Source organism: Salmo salar, chromosome 20 (genome assembly GCF_965601325.2).
Source record: "Salmo salar chromosome 20, fSalSal1, whole genome shotgun sequence".
NCBI classification, from domain to species: domain Eukaryota; kingdom Metazoa; phylum Chordata; class Actinopteri; order Salmoniformes; family Salmonidae; genus Salmo; species Salmo salar.
In genome coordinates, this window is record NC_138310.1 from 6773024 (window position 1) to 6791969 (window position 18946).

The window sequence follows — 18946 nt, forward strand, 5'->3', positions numbered from 1 at the left end:
CAATGCAGCTGAAGTAACATAGCTAGCTAACTATTTACTTGCTTATTGTGTAGCGGAGGATAAAAATGACTGTATTCCTATGGATGTGTAGCTAGCTACAGTATGTAGCCGATCTGTGTATGGACCCTAAAACGTTAGGTTCTGAACTAATATTAATACCAATCTATGAACCTCAGGTATCATAGTTGTTGTATCAACTTCAAGTCTGAGTGGCATTAATGAAGCCTATGGATTGAGTAGAATATAATAACTTTATTGTGCGAAGGATGCAAGTCCTATATACATGTACTGTAGTTATTACCACGCAAGAGATCCCCCACATTGTAGCCTGTACATTGAATATATTCACTCATGTACTCTTCCTTGGCATATGAAGGTGCGGTTCAGGTATGAATCTCTGTGAGACATTCTTTTTCAGTCATATCCAATACCAGGTGTATCAAACTCCATTCTTTGAATGATGCAGTGTCTGCATGTATGTATTACAATTATACACTTCAACAGTGTTTACCACTCCTGCTCCTGGGACATCAATGATTACACATTGTAACTACCGTAATTTCCGGACTATTAAGCGCACCTGAATATAAGCCGCACCCACTGAATTTAAAAAAAAGTATTATTTTGAACATAAATAAGCCGCACATGTCTATAAGCCGCAGGTGCCTACCGGTACATTGAAACAAATTAACTTTACACAGGCTTTAACGAAACATGGCTTGTAACAAAAATAAATAGGCTTTAACGAAACACGGCTTGTAACAAAAAATAAAAAATGAGCAGTAAGCTTTAGTTGTCTTTTTGCACTGAGTCAATTCCTCACGCTGCTGTTTCCAACGTCTTATCATCGACTCATTAAGACCAAGCTCCCGTGCAGCAGCTCTATTTCCTTTTCCAACAGCCAGATCAATCGCCTTCAACTTGAAAGCTGCATCATATGCATTTCTCTGTGTCTTTGCCATGATGAGGGTGACAAAATGACTACCGTAATCAGAATCATGGGAAGTTTGAGAGCGCTCGATTTAATCTAAACAGTAAACAAAAAAGTTGTTTGACCTTAACCCGTTCGGCAATTTCATTGGTCTAATGAAAGCTTCATGCCGCCCCAAAAAAATTGAAAGCGGGAAAAATCCATATATTAGCCGCGTCATTGTTTAAGCCGCGAGGCTCAAAGCGTGGGGAAAAAGTTACAATTGACTAGAAACATAATTTAAGTAAAGGCTGATTTGTAATGAACATATACAGAAAAAAACTATGCATATCTAACTCCCTTCATCTGCATTAATCTCAGGTCACAGGATAGTATTTCAATGAGATACTTAATTTCAATCAGTGGAGAATGTGAAACGCTTTATTGAAAGAAGTTCATTATCCAGGTGTTATAAATACATAATATGGGCGTTATAATTATGATAATTGAAATATATTATAATTACAAGTTCAAATTGTACTTCAATGCACATATAGTGTGCATTATAAAATGAGGAAGAAAGACGAGGTGGGGAGAGAGGTATAGAAGACAGAGAGGTAAGAACAGAGGCAGACAGCATATGAATTACAGTGCTACCCTAATATTCTCTCAGTTCCACACAATTACAGTGTCTCTAGCGGTGTCTCCTAAGCAGCCTTGGGCCCCCAGTTGGCCCGAAGGTTATCTTAAGAGCGGGTGAGGTGGCGATGATGGGACTGGCTTCCTCTCTCACATCAGAACATACCTGCAGACGAGAAACAGATGGATAGAAAGAGAGCATGATTAAGCCTTGTTTTTTTTATTCTAACACGGTCAGTCATCATAATCATCAGGAGGTGAAATGCAAAACTGACCTTGGATCATTAACTCTGGGACTACTACATCTCCATCTGTATTTCAATGTAAAGCATCTCTTTAATAATACTTCCTGTTGACCCAACCAATTGACCTATGATCATGCTGTGCCCTCTGTGTCAGCCAGTTCAGATGCGGGAGGGGTTCACCAACACAGCTGATATAACCTAGAGGATTTAGGGAGAAGGGGGAGAGGGTGTGTGTGTGTTCTCACCTGGTGTCCACACTAAGTGGCTACACAGTACTTTATGCTGAAAAACAGACACATGAGGACAAACAATAGAAGATGTCATTTTTAGACATGAATAACACTTGAAGCTTGATGTTGACTTGATCATTTGAATCAGCTGTGTAGGGCTTAGGCAAAAACAAAAATGTGCACAGGTGTTTGGAGCATTCCGATATGCCACAGCTGGTGAGGTGTCAGGTTCGCCTCTGTACTTAAAGGGTGATTATTACAACTCTGAAATGCTGCAGATCTGCCCGCAGACGAGGTAGGAACACATATCCTACACAGAAGTGGATAGAATTCGACAGGTCAAGGTATCCTTCTTCCTCCAAACTGTGCATGTGAGACAGGTTCCATGTACAACAAGACCGGAAGAGAGAAAAAGAGTACAGAACAGTTTTTAATTACCTCTGGTTATGGACAATTTTGCCAGCAATAAAGCTTCCACGGCCTGTTCCTCGGACAGTGAACATCTGGCAATATCTACATTTTAGACCACTTGATCAGCTCACACTCTGAAAGTAAAGAAAATTGCTTCTTTTTTTGTAGATATGAAAACAATAACTGAGATATGACCGTTCAATCTAAAGCAGCAGATGTCATTTTCAGGATACGTCAATACAGCTCAGAAAGCTTAACACCAGACTGGTATTGTGGTTGTTCATTAGGTGACGGGAAATATGCAATATGTATACAAAATAATATACTTACCTGTTGCATCTTGAAAAAAAAGCATTGGAATTAAAAGTGAAATGTTTAACCTATTAACCTGCTTCATTATTTATGTATTACCAGTTGATGAACAACTCCAATTTCATACATGTTTAAGAATAAGTAAGAATAAAAAAAGTTAAAATAAGTTCTTAGATTTGATGGAGACATTATACATCTTACTACCTTAAAAATGTATGATTTGTATCAATGTGGACGGGAGCAGGAACATAGTATTTTTGCCGAGCAATGCAACGAAGCTGGATCATTCTGGCAATGATACCTGCTCCATCTACACGCTGCAAAGACTCCCTAACTCTTTGCCATTGTACACGATGGCCCATTGCTCTGAGACTTCCTTTGACCATTCTAAAGCCCACACGGGGCATCCTTGCCTTAATGGCCCTGACTTTCTGGTCTAACTCTTCGTCTGACATATCAGAATAGCATTCCCTGACAGACACATTGTGTTCTTTCATCCTTCTGTAAAAAAAGCTAACCGTTACACTGTCATGAAATATGATTATATATCGACTACGAAACAAATAGGACATGGCCTGCTTATGAGTTGCCATAAAAGAAAGTTCAAGTCAACTGAAAATGGCGAGAACAGGCGTTCGTAGCTAAATGCGTTTGGTTAGCTAGAGAATAATAATTGCATGATTCATCATTCTACGGTATGTATGTATGTAATATATTGTTATGAACCGACACTGAATCGTAGGAGCTAACTACTAGCTATGTAAAAGTTGAACGGAAGAAAGCCCAGCGCTTCTTACCTGGGATGCCACCATCACACATTCCTTCTTCGTAGGTGTCCGCTATGACTTCCTTTGTGTCGGAAAGAAAGGCTGAACAGTATTGGTTGTAGCCAAACTGACACTCAAATGGCCAAAATGGAGGGTGGTTGATAACGAAATGAAATTGGAGTTTTGTTTTCAAATAAAAAGTGTTGTTATCAAAATATTTTTGTGGAATAAAATGCATAAAGTTTTGCGCTCTATTACAAAATATTTGATTGCAATTAATTTTTTTTTACTTTGAAGCCTCGATTTTGCTTTCAATTGCAACTATTTTTGATTGAAAATAAAGTTTTGCTCTCGACAAAAAGACATCCATTTGTTGGGGAGGTAGGCTAATAGCTGAACAATAGACTAGTCAACCTTTACTAAAGAATAGTCTAATTGCCGAGCTAGGTGTGAAAACCCCCGTCCTATCGCAGACCAGATTTGCCCTAATGACCAAGGGGGAGTTAGAGCATTGATTATGCTTTTGGGTCCCAATGCACTACTATCTCTAACTGACAATGAATGGGCAATATAAACCAAATAATAAACTGATAATTGTGCACGACTTCAAATTCAACAATCAGGGAGCAGGTTTCGAACCCTCAATCTTCTTGCCCGAAATCCAGCGTGCTATCGACTGTGCACCAAAAGCATGCTCAAGCCGCAGATTCGATAGAGCGCGTCCTCGCGGTAGCTTGCTACTCAATGTAATAAAGTAATGACTTTTCAAATAAGTTACCTTACACGTTATGCTGGCTGACAATTTGTTAGCTACGCTGTCCTTACTCACCTGCCCTGTTTTTTGGCACCTGGGATTTGTTTTATCCTTTCCCAGAACACCACCACCAGTGTTTCCTCGATATTCATTTAGCAGCGCGTCTCTGCCGAGATGCGCGTTCAAATGGATAGTCGTTAGCTCAATGGCAGGAAGTCTATGGCAACATCTAGCAATGCATGTCCCCTCTCTTTCTGACTATACAGTACTTTTCCGTTTATTTTCTATCTCTCACCATCATTCATTTATAACCCATTCTGCATCCCCTCTCTGTTCTCAGGCCTACATCCCTATCCCCCTCTTTATTTATTCCCCTTCTACTCCACGTTCTTCCTCCTTTCTTCATGTCCTTGTCCCCTTTTATGATTCCCCCCATTGCTTGCTCTTCTTTTACTCCCTCCTATTCTTTCCCTTGATCAAATTCTTCTCCTCCGATGCCTTGTTCTCCGACTTAACTACCGTGGGTTGCATGCTGTTTCATTAGAATGCTAATTCCCACCATGATTCACTTTCCTTCTCCACATCTGTGGGACCAGGACCACAACATCCTTTTATGTCCTCTCCATGTTACCGCCCAACAAACATCAAAAACATAATTCCAAGTGTCCGGTATTTTTTCATTTACAACTCTCTCCCAAAAAGTATGTTGCCTGAATTAGGGACTTTATGGTGGGTGGTTTTATTTGTGACTATTTCAAGATTACTGCTCATATATACTGGAACTGATGTTTAAACTATCCACGACCTCATTTCATTCTTATGTGAAGAGCTGTGATAGTTGTCTCTTAAATGTTCAGATTTGCACACTTTTGGCATTCTCTCAACCAGCTTCATGAGGTAGTCGCCTGGAATGCATTTCAATTAACAGGTGTGCCTTAACAGTTAATTTGTGGAATTTATTTCCTTAATGCGTTTAAGCCAATCAGTTGTTTTGTGACAAGGTAGGGGGGTATACAGAAGATAGCCCTATTTGGTAAAAGACCAAGTCCATATTATGGCAAGAACAGCCCCAAATAAGCAAAGCGAAACGACAGTCCATCATTACTTAGACATGAAGGTCAGTCAATACGGAAAATATTGGCTCTCATGAGGACCGCCACAGGAATGGAAGACCCAGAGTTACCTCTGCTGCAGAGGATAAGTTCATTTCGAGTTACCAGCCTCAGAAATTGCAGCCCAAATAAATGCTTCAGAGGTCAAGTAAGACACATTTCGACATCAATTGTTCAGAGGAGACTGTGTGAATCAGGCCTTCATGGTCGAATTGCTGCAAAGAAACCACTACTAAAGGACACCAATAATAAGAAGAGACTTTCTTGGGCCAAGAAACACGAGCAATGGACATTAGACCGGTGGAAATTTGTCCTTTGGTTGTGAGTCCAAATTGGAGATTTTTGGTTCCATCAGCCATGTCTTTGTGAGATGCAGTGTGGGTGAACGGATGATTGCCGCATGTGTATTTCCCACCGTAAAGCATGGAGGAGGAGATGTTATGGTTTCTGGGGGCTTTGCTGGTGACACTATCTGTGATTTATTTAGAATTCAAGGCACACTTAACCAGCATGGCTACCACAGCATTCTGCAGCGATATGCCATTCCATCTGGTTTGGGCTTAGTAGGACTATAATTTGTTTTTCAACTGGACAATGACCCAACACACCTCCAGGTTGTGTAAGGGCTATTTGACCAAGGAGAGTGATGGATTCCTGGATCAGATGACCTGTCCTCCATAATCGCCCGACCGCAACCAAATTGAGATGGTTTGGGATGAGTTAGATGCAGAGTGAAGGAAAAGCAGCCAACAAGTGCTCAGCATATGTGGGAACTCCTTCAAGGCTGTTGGAAAAGCATTCCAGGTGTGCAAAGCTGTCATCAATGGAAAGGGTGGCTATTCGAAGAATCTCCAATATAAAATATATTTGGATATGTTTAACAGTTTTTTGCTTACTACATGATTCCATGTGTGTTATTTCATAGTTTTGATGTCTTTACTATTATTCTACAATGTAGAAAATAGTAAAAATAAAGAAAATCTCTTGAATGAGTAGGTGTTCTGAAACTTTTGACCGGTACTGTGTGTGTGTGTGTGTGTGTGTGTGTGTGTGTGTGTGTGTGTGTGTGTGTGTGAGAGAGTGAGGGCTAGGCTGCATGTTGTGTGTATTCATGTGTTTGTCTCTGCCATGCTCATCTCATCTCTCCATGTTGTTTTGTTCTTTTGTTTTCCCGTCCACCACCTTGGCTTCTCAGTAACCAGCATCACGTGACCGAGGAGGCACTGTGCAGGTAAGGGGTCCCTCTCTCTGTGCTGCATCCACCCAGCCTGCCTGTCTGTGCCATTCTGTCTCTAATCAAGACAGGTTGGCACTCCTGCCCTACAAACCCTCCCTCTAAACACCAAACACAGGAAACATCATAATAATGTCATCCAAAATAAATCAAAATCCAAATCTAGGAAATAACGGCCGGTGTTCCGAAAAAAACATCTCTTTGATTTGCATGCTCCCCGTCTTGATTGGTGGCAAATCACGTTAAACCACCATCCTTGTAGGTGGCCTGTCTTTCTTTTTGATTACTGTCTGTCGGTGAGCATTCTCTCTCGTTTCCACCAGGTCATTGGTCATCCTATGGCCAATTTCTGCCCATTTGGATTTTCACACGGTAACGGTAATAGCGAGTAATAGCTTGAATATGAAAGTAGTATAGTGTACCTATACATTGTCTTTGTATCAGTCACTGCTCTTGTGCGTACAGTTGTTCAGTGGCGAAGTCTCTGCTCTTGGTAGAAAGCAAGGGGTTTGGTGATTATATTGTATAATGGGTCCTGCTTTAAATGACATTTAGCTTATAAAGCCTTCATAAGCACTACATAAATGTGTTACAAAGCATCTATAGCCGTTTGTCATACTTTATAAATGGTTCATAAATGTGGCATATCCGTGTGACATAATCACCAATGTCAATGTGGCATAACCAACTTATGTCGAATATGATATAAACATGTGCTTTATAAAGGGTGACATGTTCTGCTGAAGGATGGAACACGCTCTAAAGTGAAGTCCGTTAGTCACATTATACCTAATCTTGTTCCCAGACACTTCCGCCCAAGTGCGCGAAAGGTCTGATGGACTAATGCATCAAACTTTTCCTTCATTTATTTAGGATTGCGTTTAAAATCAAATTTTAACAGAAATTGTGGAAATGGGAATGGTTTAGTCATAATTAGGACTTTGTGGCTGTCCTTTATAAATCAGCAGAATGTTAATAATATTGACACTTAAGGGTTTAGATTAGTGTCCTGTCGTGTCCTGTAATACTTAGTTTGAAGTGAGACAACTTCAGTCATTCATAACACTTCCATAAAGACACTATATCGCATGACGCTGTACTTACATTAAAGTCAGACCCCTTTGTTCATTCATAACACACACACACACAGGTTTAATGATGCAAACACAAGTTAAGTGCATTCCTACCAAGTGTCTTGAAAGTCAGTGGAATATGTAGAAAAACATTCAGCATCTTCCCTTTGCTAACTGTAGTGCACAGTAATTACATGTGTGAAAGAGGGAGTGGCTCATTTAGTGCATGTAAAGCATCTGTTTGCACTCTCTCACGCTCTCGTCTCTTTCTCTCTCGTTTTCTCCATTCTTTCATTAATTCATTCATTAATTCATTCATTACGGCTACAGACCTGGACTTATTAATGAAGGGACATCTGTTTCATTAATGCTGAAAGGGGCCCCGGAGTCCGGCGTGCAGGCTGGGCAGACCTCTCGGTAAAGGTTGCCAAGATTCACCTTCCATTGATCCAGTGGAGGTGGCCCTTCTGTGCATGTCCAGCCAGCAGCACAATGCCCAGCTCGGAGAATCAGTAATGCCCAACTCGGACAGAGGCAGGGGCTTTGTTGTGTTATAGAAAGGCATCACTGGGGCGGCAGGTAGCCTAGTGGTTAGAGCTTTGGACTAGTAACCGAAAGGTTGCCAGATCGAATCCCCGAGCTGAGCTGACAAGGTAAAAATCTGTCGTTCTGCCCCTGAACAAGGCAGTTAACCCACTGTTCCTAGGCCGTTATTGAAAATAAGAATTTGTTCTTAACTGACTTGCCTAGTTAAATAAAGGTAAAAATAAAAAGAACAAACTTAAGCGCTATGAAAATGCTCTGGCTGGCGTCATGGACTAAAAAGCAAGGGTAAAGCATCCTTACAAACAAACAGTGAGCCTCTTTCCTGTATGTGTGTGTGTCTCTCTGTGTCAGTGTGAGTGTGCGTGCATGTGGCTCCGTTTGACAGTTTGCGCTGTGCTCTTTGGTAAACAAGTAACTAATTGATGTGGCCATTGTAAACAGGGCCAGAGAGGAAGGGGGTGGGAGAGCTGTGCCAAGAGAGAACTCTGCGGTGCGGGAACGTGTGGATCAGTTGCAGTTCTCTGGTGGATTGTCGTCAAGGTCAGGTGCTGCAAGGAGGGATCACAATTCCACCGAGGGTCAGGCTAATTGTGACCCAGCTAATTACGCTAATTAGCTGAACAAAATCCTCATCAGAATGGCAAATGTTCAGGCAGAAATGCACGATTAAAGACTGCGGCACGGATTTAACTGAGGTTATCTGACCGTTATGGTAACCGTTTGACTTTAAACAGTGGATAGCGTTTTATTTTGTGGCTTTGTTTTTGTGTAAATAACAGGTTTGTAGTGAAAATAAGGAGAGAATTGTAACTAACTTGATTTTAAAATATAAAATGTAATGGTTGATTATATCATGCATGAAGTCGAGTCCCATCACTCCATTCCTCCCCCAGTCTAGTCAGGTTTACCTTTAATTGATTGCTGATCAGAGGCTTTTACTGTTAAGTTAGGCCATTCAACCACTATAGGAGTTATGCAACGCTGTTAACATTCAAGAGAACCCTTGAATAAGGATTACATATACAGTGCCTTTGGAAAGTATTCAGACCCCTTGACTTTTTCTGCATAATATTTCATTTTTTCATATTTTTTTAAATAAATTATAAAAAATGTCCAAAAACCTGTTTTTGCTTTGTCATTATGGAGTATTGTGTGTAGATTGATGAGGAAAAACAAACTATTTAATACATTTTTGAAAAAGGCTGTAACCTAACAATATGTGGAAAAAGTCAAGGTGTCTGAATACTTACCAAATTTTATTGAAGTGCAAGAAACGGTGTGAACTTACTTGAAAGGTTTAAAGACCACTTGAAGGGGAACAGGTTGTAGAGAACTGAGATTGAGTTCAACAGAAAGACGTGACTTTTTTTTCATTGAAATTGGTTGAAATGGTCGCTGATAGATCAGCAGCCATTGTATTTGTGTTATACTATCATGGTTACCTGTCAATGGTGTGCGTACTGGTAGAGGAGTCAGGTGCAGGAGAGCAGAGGGTTGTGAACAGGCTCGCACTTTATTTAGGCAGGAGAAACCAACAGACGGACGCCACTGCGTCAAAACCTCCAGCCAATTTGCAAAAGTGCAAACAGTCACGATAATTATGTTCAAACAAATAAACATACCTCGTGACAAAACACGGAATATACGAACACCAGTCTGGCGAGTCAAAACTGACACGTAGCACAAAACAATTTCACACAAAACATGAGGGGGAACAGAGGAATAAATACATGCAGTGTGATTGGGGAATGAAAACCAGGTGTGCAGGGAACAAGACAAAACAAATGGATAAATGAAAAATGGAGCGGCGATGGCTAGAAAGCCGGTGACGCCGAACGCCGCCCGAACAAGGAGAGGAGCCGACTTCGGCGGAAGTCGTGACATTACCGTCATGGTTCTTATCCCCCAGCTTCATAGTACATTGTCACATTCACGCCTAACCAGTCTCCAAACAATGTGATAGCCAAGATGGTGTTAATCAGAGCCATGTTTATTTTTATGCTCTTACATGACACTACCAAATTCTATGTCAGCCATGTTAGCTCCCCATTAACATTACATGGGGAATATAAGCTGAATGTCCCCAAAAAATGTCTCTTTCCATGACATAGACTAACCAGGTGAAAGCTACTCTTTCTGGGGTCCACACAAAACATTAAACATTAACGTAATACAGAACATTAATAGACAAGAACAGCTCAAGGACAGAACGACATGAAACATTTTTAAAGGCACACGTATCCTACATATCAATACATACACTCAAACTATCTAGGTCACATGGGGTAGAGGCGTTGTGCCGTGAGGTGTTGCTTTATCTGTTTTTTGAAACCAGGTTTGCTGTCCACTTAAGCAGAATGAGATGGAACGGAGTTCCATGCAATAATGGCTCCGTATAATACTTTTTTTCTTGAATTTGTTCTGGATTTGGGGACTGTGAAAAGACTCCTGGTGGCATGTCTGGTGGGGTAAGTGTGTGTCAGAGCTGTGTGTAAGTATGCAAACAGTTTGGGATTTACAACACATTGACTGCATCACTTCTTTTTATAGGAAACAGTCTCTCAACTCTTAGCCAAGAGAGACTGGCATGCATAGTATTTATATCAACACTGATTACAATGAAGAGCAAGACGTGCCATTCTGGGCCAGCTGCAGCTTAACTAGGTCTTTCCTTGCACCACACGACTGGACAGTAATCAAGATAAGACAAAACTAGAGCATGCAGGACTTGCTTTTTGGAGTGATCTTTTTATTACAGCCAGACCTCTCCCCATCTTTACAACCATTGAATCTATGTTTTGACCATGTCAGTTTACAGTCTAAGGTAACGGCAAATAATTTAGTCTCCTCAACTTGTTCAAAAGCCACACCGTTCATTACCAGATTCAGCTGAGGTCTACAACTTATGGAATGATTTGAACCAAATACAATGCTCTTTGTTTTAGAGATGTTCAGGACCAGTTTATTACTGGCCACCCATTCCAAAACAGACTGCAACTCTTTGTTAAGGGTTTCAGTGACTTCATTAGATGTGGTTGCTGATGCATATACGATTGAATCATCAGCATACATGGACACACTTGCTTTGTTTAATGCCAGTGGCAGGTCATTGGTAAAAATAGAAAAGAGTAGATGGCCTAGAGAGCTGCCCTGCGGGACACCACACTTTACGTCCTTGACATTAGAGAAGCTTCCATTAAAGAAAACCCTTTGAGTCCTGATAGATATCTCTGAATCCACGATATGGCAGAGGTTGAAAAGCCATAACACATACATTTTTTTCAACAACAGGTTATGGTCAATAATATCAAAGGCTGCACTGAGGTCTAACAGAACATCTCCCACAATCTTCTTATCAGTTTATTTCAACCAATCATCAGTCATTTGTGTCAGTGCAGTACATGTTGAGTGCCCTTCTCTATAAGCGTGCTGAAAGTATATTGTTAATTTGTTTACAGAGAAATAGCATTGTATTTGGTCAAACACAATATTTTCCAAAAGTTTTCTAAGAGTTGGTAGCAAGCTGATAGGTCTGCTGTTAGAACCAGTAAAGGCTGCGTTACCACTCTTGGCTAGTGGAATTACTTTAGATTCTCTCCAGGCCTGAGGCCAAATACTTTACTCTGCTCAGATTAAAGATATGACAGATAGGAGTGGCTATAGTCAGCTACCATCCTCAGTAGTTTTCCATCTAAGTTGTCAATGTCATTATTGATCAATAACAATAATCTTTCCACCTCTCCCACACTAACTTTACAAAATTCAAACTTGCAATGCTTTTCTTTCATTATGATTATTATTTTTTGCATGAATACAATGGCTCACTGTTCATTGTTGGCATTTCCTGCCTAAGTTTGCCCACTTTGCCAATGAAGTAATCATCAAATGGTTTTGTGATGAATAAGCCATCTGATTCGATGAAAGATGGAGTTGAATTTGTCTTTCTGCCCATAATTTCATTTAAAGTACTCCGTTTTTTCCATCTTTCTTTATATCATTGATCTTGGCTTCATAATACAGCTTATTTTTGTTGAGTTTAGTCACATAATTTCTCTATTTGCAGTAAGATGTGCAGCCAGACTTATTAGGCACTCCTTTTAACCCATCTATTTCAACTGTACAGTTTTTCACCAATCCATGGAGCCTTAACAGTTCTAATAGTCAGTTTCTTCACAGGTGCATGTTTATCAATAATTGGAACAAGAAATTTCATAAATGCATGAAGTGCAGCGTTTGGATGCTCCTTATTAATCACATCAGACCAATACATATTTTACATCATCCCAAATACAGTACCAGTCAAAAGTTTGGACACACCTACTCATTCCAGGGTTTTTCTTTATTTTTACTATTTTCTACATTGTAGAATAATAGTGAAGACATCAAAACTATGAAATAACACATATGGAATCATGTAGTAACCAAAAAAGTGTTAATCAAATCAAAATGTATTTTATATTTGAGATTCTTCAAAGTAGCCACCCTTTGCCTTGATGACAGCTTTGAACATTCTTGGCATTTTCTCAACCAGCTTCATGAGGTAGTCACCTGGAATGCATTTCAATTAACAGGTGTGCCTTGTTAAGTTAATTTCTGGTATTTCTTTTTTAATGCTTTTGAGCCAATCAGTTGTGTTGTGACAAGGTAGGGGTGGTATACAGAAGATAACCCTATTTGGTAAAAGACCAAGTCCGTATTATGGCAAGAACAGCTCAAATAAGCAAAGAGAAATGACAGTCCGTCATTACTTTAAAACATGAAGGTCAGTTAATCCGGAACATTTCAAGGACTTTGAAAGTTTCTTCAAGTGCAGTTGCAAAAACCGTCAAGCGCTATGATGAAACTGGCTCTCATGAGGACTGCCACAGGAAAGGAAGACCCAGAGTTACCTCTGCTGCAGAGGATGTTCTTTAGAGTTACCGGCCTCAGAAATTGCAGCCCAAATAAATGCTTCACAGTGTTCAAGTCACAGACACATCTCAACATTAACTGTTCAGAGGAGACTGCATAAATCGAGGCCTTCATGGTCGAATTGCTGCAAAGAAACCACTACTAAAGAACACCAATAATAATAAGAAGAGACTTGCTTCGGCCAAGAAACACGAGCTATGGACATTAGCCCGGTGGAAATCTGTCCTTTGGTCTGATGAGTCCAAATGTGAGATTTTTGGTTCCAACCGCCGTGTCAGTGAGACGCAGAGTAGGTCCCACCGTGAAGCATAGAGGAGGAAGTGTGATGTGGGGATGCTTTGCTGGTGACACTGTCCGTGATTTATTTAGAATTCAAGGCACACTTAACCAGCATGGATACCACAGCATTGATACGCCATCCCATCTGGTTTGCACTTAGTCCCACTATCATTTGTTTTTCAACAGGACAATGACCCAACACACCTCCAGGCTGTGTAAGAGCTATTTGACCAAGGAGAGTGATGGAGTGCTGCATCAGATGACCTGGCCTCCACAATCACCCAACCTCAACCCAATTCAGATGGTTTGGGATGAGTTGGACCGCAGAGTGAAGGAAAAGCAGCCAACAAGTGGTCAGCATATGTAGGAACTCCTTCAAGACTGTTGGAAAAGCCTTCCAGGTGTAGCTGGTTGAGAGAATTTATTTTAATTTTATTTTACCTTTATTTAACTAGGCAAGTCAGTTAAGAACAAATTCTTATTTTCAATGACGGCCTAGGAACAGTGGGTTAACTGCCTTGTTGCCAAGAGTGTGCAAAGCTGTCATCAAGGCAAAGGGTGGCTACTTTGAAGAATCTCAAATATTAAATATATTTTATTTATTTAACACTTTTTTGCTGACTACATGATTCCGTATATGTTATTTCATAGTTGTGATGACTTCATTATTATTGTACAATGTAGAAAAAACGTTTGACTGGTACTGTATATACATTCAGCAGTCCATTAATAAATTGGTGTGTCTGTGCAGCGGGTTGAAGCTACGAAACCTATAGGCTTGAGGCTGCTCTGAGGGCAAAAGGGGTTGCAACTCAATAATAGGAAGGTGTTCATAATGTCTCAAATGAGCTTTATTATGCCTTTACATTACACTTCAAAATTCTATGGCATCCAAGTTAGTGACCCATTAACATTACATGGCGAATATTGAATTAAGTGATAATGCCAGAGAAGCCGGTGTTTGGAGGATATATTGCCATGGGTGTTGTTAACCGTGCCAGTATATCCCCCAAACACCGGCTTCGAGGACATTTACTCCTTTATACAACGGGTTAACAACATATTCAAATAATGATTGACATATTTTCATAAAAAATGTTATTTTGATTAATTTATTCGTACTATTCCCAAATATATAGTCCCGACACAAATCTAGGGTTGCTACCCAAGCCAGCTGGTCATTCGTTCTATCGATTTTTGTTGCCAGAGATGCAACCCAGTCGTTCAGTCCTTTTGTTGTGTCTATGGAAGCGACCCAGTTGTTCATTCTAAATGTTCCATTGCCATACTGCCTTGCAACGTTCCTGTCCTTTGCTTGCTAGCTAGCCAACTATGGCTAACTTACCATCACGTCAAACAGTGCAGCCAGAATATCAACAGTAGCTGCATTTGCATTTGTTTAAGCTGTTTTCTAGTGACATTTATTTGGATATAACCATAACAATGAGCTATTGAGGCGTGATTTCGCCTGGCATAGAAAATGTGCTCCCTCGTCATGACACTTTTGTTCAGAGGAGCTTGCAACAACACAGCTAACACCATCACTTCAAACTGAAGCTGGAAAAACTGCAATTTACATTTTTCAATTGACATTTCTTTGTAAACAGTTGAAGTCGGAAGTTTACATACACCTTAGCCAAATACATTTAAACTCAGTTTTTCACAATTCCTGACATTTAATCCTAGTAATAATTCCCCGTCTTAGGTCAGTTAGGATCACCACTTTATTTTAAGAATGTGAAATGTCAATAATAGTAGAGAGAATGATATATTTCAGATTTTATTTCTTTCATCACATTCCCAGTGGGTCAGAAGTTTACATACACTCAATTAGTATTTGGTAGCATTGCCTTTAAATTGTTTAACTTGGGTCAAATGTTTCGGGTAGCCTTCTACAAGCTTCCCACAATAAGATGGGTGAATTTTGGTCCATTCCTCCTGACAGAGCTGGCGTAACTGAGTTTGTAGGCCTCCTTGCTCGCACATGCTTTTTCAGTTCTGCCCACAAATTGTCTATGGGATTGAGGTCAGGGCTTTGTGATGGCCACTCCAATACCTTGATTTTGTTGTCCTTAAGCCATTTTGCCACAACTTCGGAAGTATGCTTGGGGTCATTGTCCATTTGGAAGACCCATTTGTGACCAAGCTTTAACTTCCTGACTGATGTCTTGAGATGTTGCTTCAATATATCCACATAATTGTCATACCTTATGATGCCATCTATTTTGTGAAGTGCACCAGTCCCTCCTGCAGCAAAGCACCCCCACAACATGATGCTGCTATCCCCGTGCTTCACGGTTGGGATGGTGTTCTTCTGCTTGCAAGCCTCCCCCTTTTTCCTCTGAATATAACGATGGTCATTATGGCCAAACAGTTCTATTTTTGTTTCATCAGACCAGAGGACATTTCTCTAAAAGGTACGATCTTTGTCCCCATGTGCAGTTGCAAACCGTAGGCTGGCTTTTTTATGGCGGTTTTGGAGCAGTGGCTTCTTCCTTGCTGAGCGGTCTTTCAGGTTATGTCAATATAGGACTTGTTTTACTGTGGATATAGATACTTTTGTACCTGTTTCCTCCAGCATCCTCACAAGGTCCGTTGCTGTTGTTTTGGGATTGATTTGCACTTTTGCACCAAAGTACGTTCATCTCTAGGAGACAGAATACGTCTTCTTCCTGAGCGGCATGACGGCTGCGTGCTCCCATGGTGTTTATACTTGCGTATATTGTTTGTACAGATGAATGTGGTACCTTCAGGCGTTTGGAAGTTGCTCCCAAGGAGGAACCAGACTTGTGGAGGTCTCCAATTTTTTTTCTGAGGTTTTGGCTGATTTCTTTTAATTTTCCCATGATGTCAAGCAAAGAGGCACTGAGTTTGAAGGTAGACCTTGAAATACATCCACAGGTACACCTCCAATTGACTCAAATGATGTCAGTTAGCCTATCAGAAGCTTCTAAAGCCAAGACATTTTCTGGAATTTTCCAAGCTGTTTAAAGGCACAGTCAACTTAGTGTATGTAAACTTCTGACCCACTGCAACTTCCGACTTCAAACTGTATAAACTTCCTACTTTAACTGTATATCCATAAAAATGATTCCAGCCGATTTCGACTGGCTGAGAAACGCTGCCTGCTTGTCTGTCTCGTCCCGACTCCCGACACGTTCACTTCTATCCAGGCTGTTTCACAACCGGCCGTGATTGGGAGTCCCATAGTGCGGCGCACATTTGGCCCAGCGTCGTCCGGGTTTGACCGGTGTAGGCCGTCATTGTAAATAAGAATTTATTCTTAACTGTCTTGCCTAGTTAAAGGTTCAATTAAAAATAAATCGGAAAGCAGGAGATAACAGCATTTGAATATTGAAACAATGTTGGAAATGCCGGAGAGACAGACAGCAAGATTTATACAAATCTCCGCTGTTAAAAACTAAATGTTAGTCTAAAAGAAATGTGAGAATGTCTAGATGCTTTTTATTGTGGAGATGAAGTTTATAAGTTGCCTGGCTGAGCTGATGAGAATGTGGATTGCGCAATCAGATGGAACAGAGTGAATAGGCACTTTAACGTCAGATTTAGCCAGTGATAAATTGTGGAATTTTATTTTCCATTTTGTGTTGGACATAAGACTGTAAAAACACCAGCAAATTAGCTTCAAGTAATTTTAATTTAGGAAATCTGTTCCACACTATTCCTACACATAATAGAGAGATACAGTGCATTCAGAAAGTATTCACACCCCTTTATTTTTTTAAACATGTTGTTGTATTACAAATTGGGATTAAAATGGATTTGGTTGTTAACGATCTACACAAAATACTCATGTCAAAGTGAAAACGAGAAAGTTAGTTAATGGAAAATACACTAATATATCTTGATTAGTTAAGGATTCCAATACATGTTAGAATCACCTTTGGCAGCAATTACAGCTGTGAGTATTTCTGGGTAAGTCTTTAAGAGCTTTGCACACCAGGAGTGTACAATATTTGCCAATTTATTCTATTCATTTTTTTTAAGCTCTGTCAAGTTGGTTGTTGATCATTGCTAGACAACCATTTTCAAGATTTGCCATAGATTTTTAAGCTGATTTAAGTCAAAACAGTATGCCACTCAGGAACATTCAATGTTGTCTTGGTAAGTAACCCCAGTGTATATTTGGCCTTGTGTTTTAGGTAATTGTCCTACTGAAAGGTGGATTTGTCTCCCAGTGTCTGTTGGAAAGCACACTGAACCAAGCATACATTTTTTTCCCTCTAGATTATTGTCTGTGCTTAGCTCTAATCCATTTATTTTTATTTTTAAAAACGCATTAGTCCTTACCGATTACAAGTATACCCATAACATGATGCAGCCACCACCATGCTTGAAAATACACAACATTGCCAAAAGTTTGTTGAACATCTCATTCCAAAATCATGGGCATTAGTATAGGGTTGGTCCCCCCCTTTGCTGCTATGAGAGCCTCCACTCTTCTGGGAAGGCTTTCCACTAGATGTTGGAAAATTGCTGCGGGACTTGCTTCCATTCAGACACAAGCATTAGTGATGTTGGGCACTGACATTGGGCAGTTGGGCCTGGCTCGCAGTCAGTGTTCCAATTCATCCCATAGGTGTTAGATGGGGTTGAGGCCAGGGCTCTGTGCAGGCCAGTCAGGTTCTTCCACACCGATCTCGACAAACCATTTATGTATGGACCTCGCTTTGTGCACGGGCGCATTTACATTTACATTACATTTAAGTCATTTAGCAGACGCTCTTATCCAGAGCGACTTACAAAATGGTGCATTCACCTTATGATATCCAGTGGAACAACCACTTTACAATAGTGCATCTAAATCTTTTAAGGGGGGGGGGGGGGGGGGGGGGGTTAGAAGGATTACTTTATCCTATCCTAGGTATTCCTTAAAGAGGTGGGGTTTCAGGTGTCTCCGGAAGGTGGTGATTGACTCCGCTGTCCTGGCGTCGTGAGGGAGCTTGTTCCACCATTGGGGTGCCAGAGCAGCGAACAGTTTTGACTGGGCTGAGCGGGAACTGTGCTTCCTCAGAGGTAGGGGGGCCAGCAGGCCAGTGGTGGATGAACGCAGTGCCCTTGTTTGGGTGTAGGGCCTGATCAGAGCCTGAAGGTATGGAGGTGCCGTTCCCTTCACAGCTCCGTAGGCAATCACCATGGTCTTGTAGCGGATGCGAGCTTCAACTGGAAGCCAGTGGAGAGAGCGGAGGAGCGGGGTGACGTGAGAGAACTTGGGAAGGTTGAACACCAGACGGGCTGCGGCGTTCTGGATGAGTTGTAGGGGTTTAATGGCACAGGCAGGGACCCAGCCAACAGCGAGTTGCAGTAATCCAGACGGGAGATGACAAGTGCCTGGATTAGGACCTGCGCCGCTTCCTGTGTGAGGCAGGGTCGTACTCTGCGAATGTTGTAGAGCATGAACCTACAGGATCGGGTCACCGCCTTGATGTTAGTGGAGAACGACAGGGTGTTGTCCAGGATCACGCCAAGGTTCTTAGCATTCATTCATTGTCATGCTGAAAC

General features: G+C 40.9%; 1 protein-coding gene across 4 annotated transcripts in view; it reads left to right on the forward strand.

Annotated features, from left to right (window-relative positions):
- The window catches only part of LOC106580172 (serine-rich coiled-coil domain-containing protein 1), a 110006-nt gene that overhangs the window by 61181 nt on the left and 29879 nt on the right, over positions 1-18946 (forward strand). Inside the window, exons 10-11 of one of the 4 annotated variants that reach the window (XM_082966181.1) lie at positions 6576-6611; positions 8675-9319. The exons of 2 other annotated variants lie outside the window; for them this stretch is intronic. In XM_082966181.1, coding sequence (XP_082822307.1) covers positions 6576-6578 — 3 coding nt within the window. In that variant the 3' untranslated portion in view covers positions 6579-6611; positions 8675-9319. Of the gene's footprint in view, positions 1-6575; positions 6612-8674; positions 9320-18946 lie in introns of those variants that run through there. One more of the 4 variants, XM_082966180.1, reaches the window with a different exon arrangement.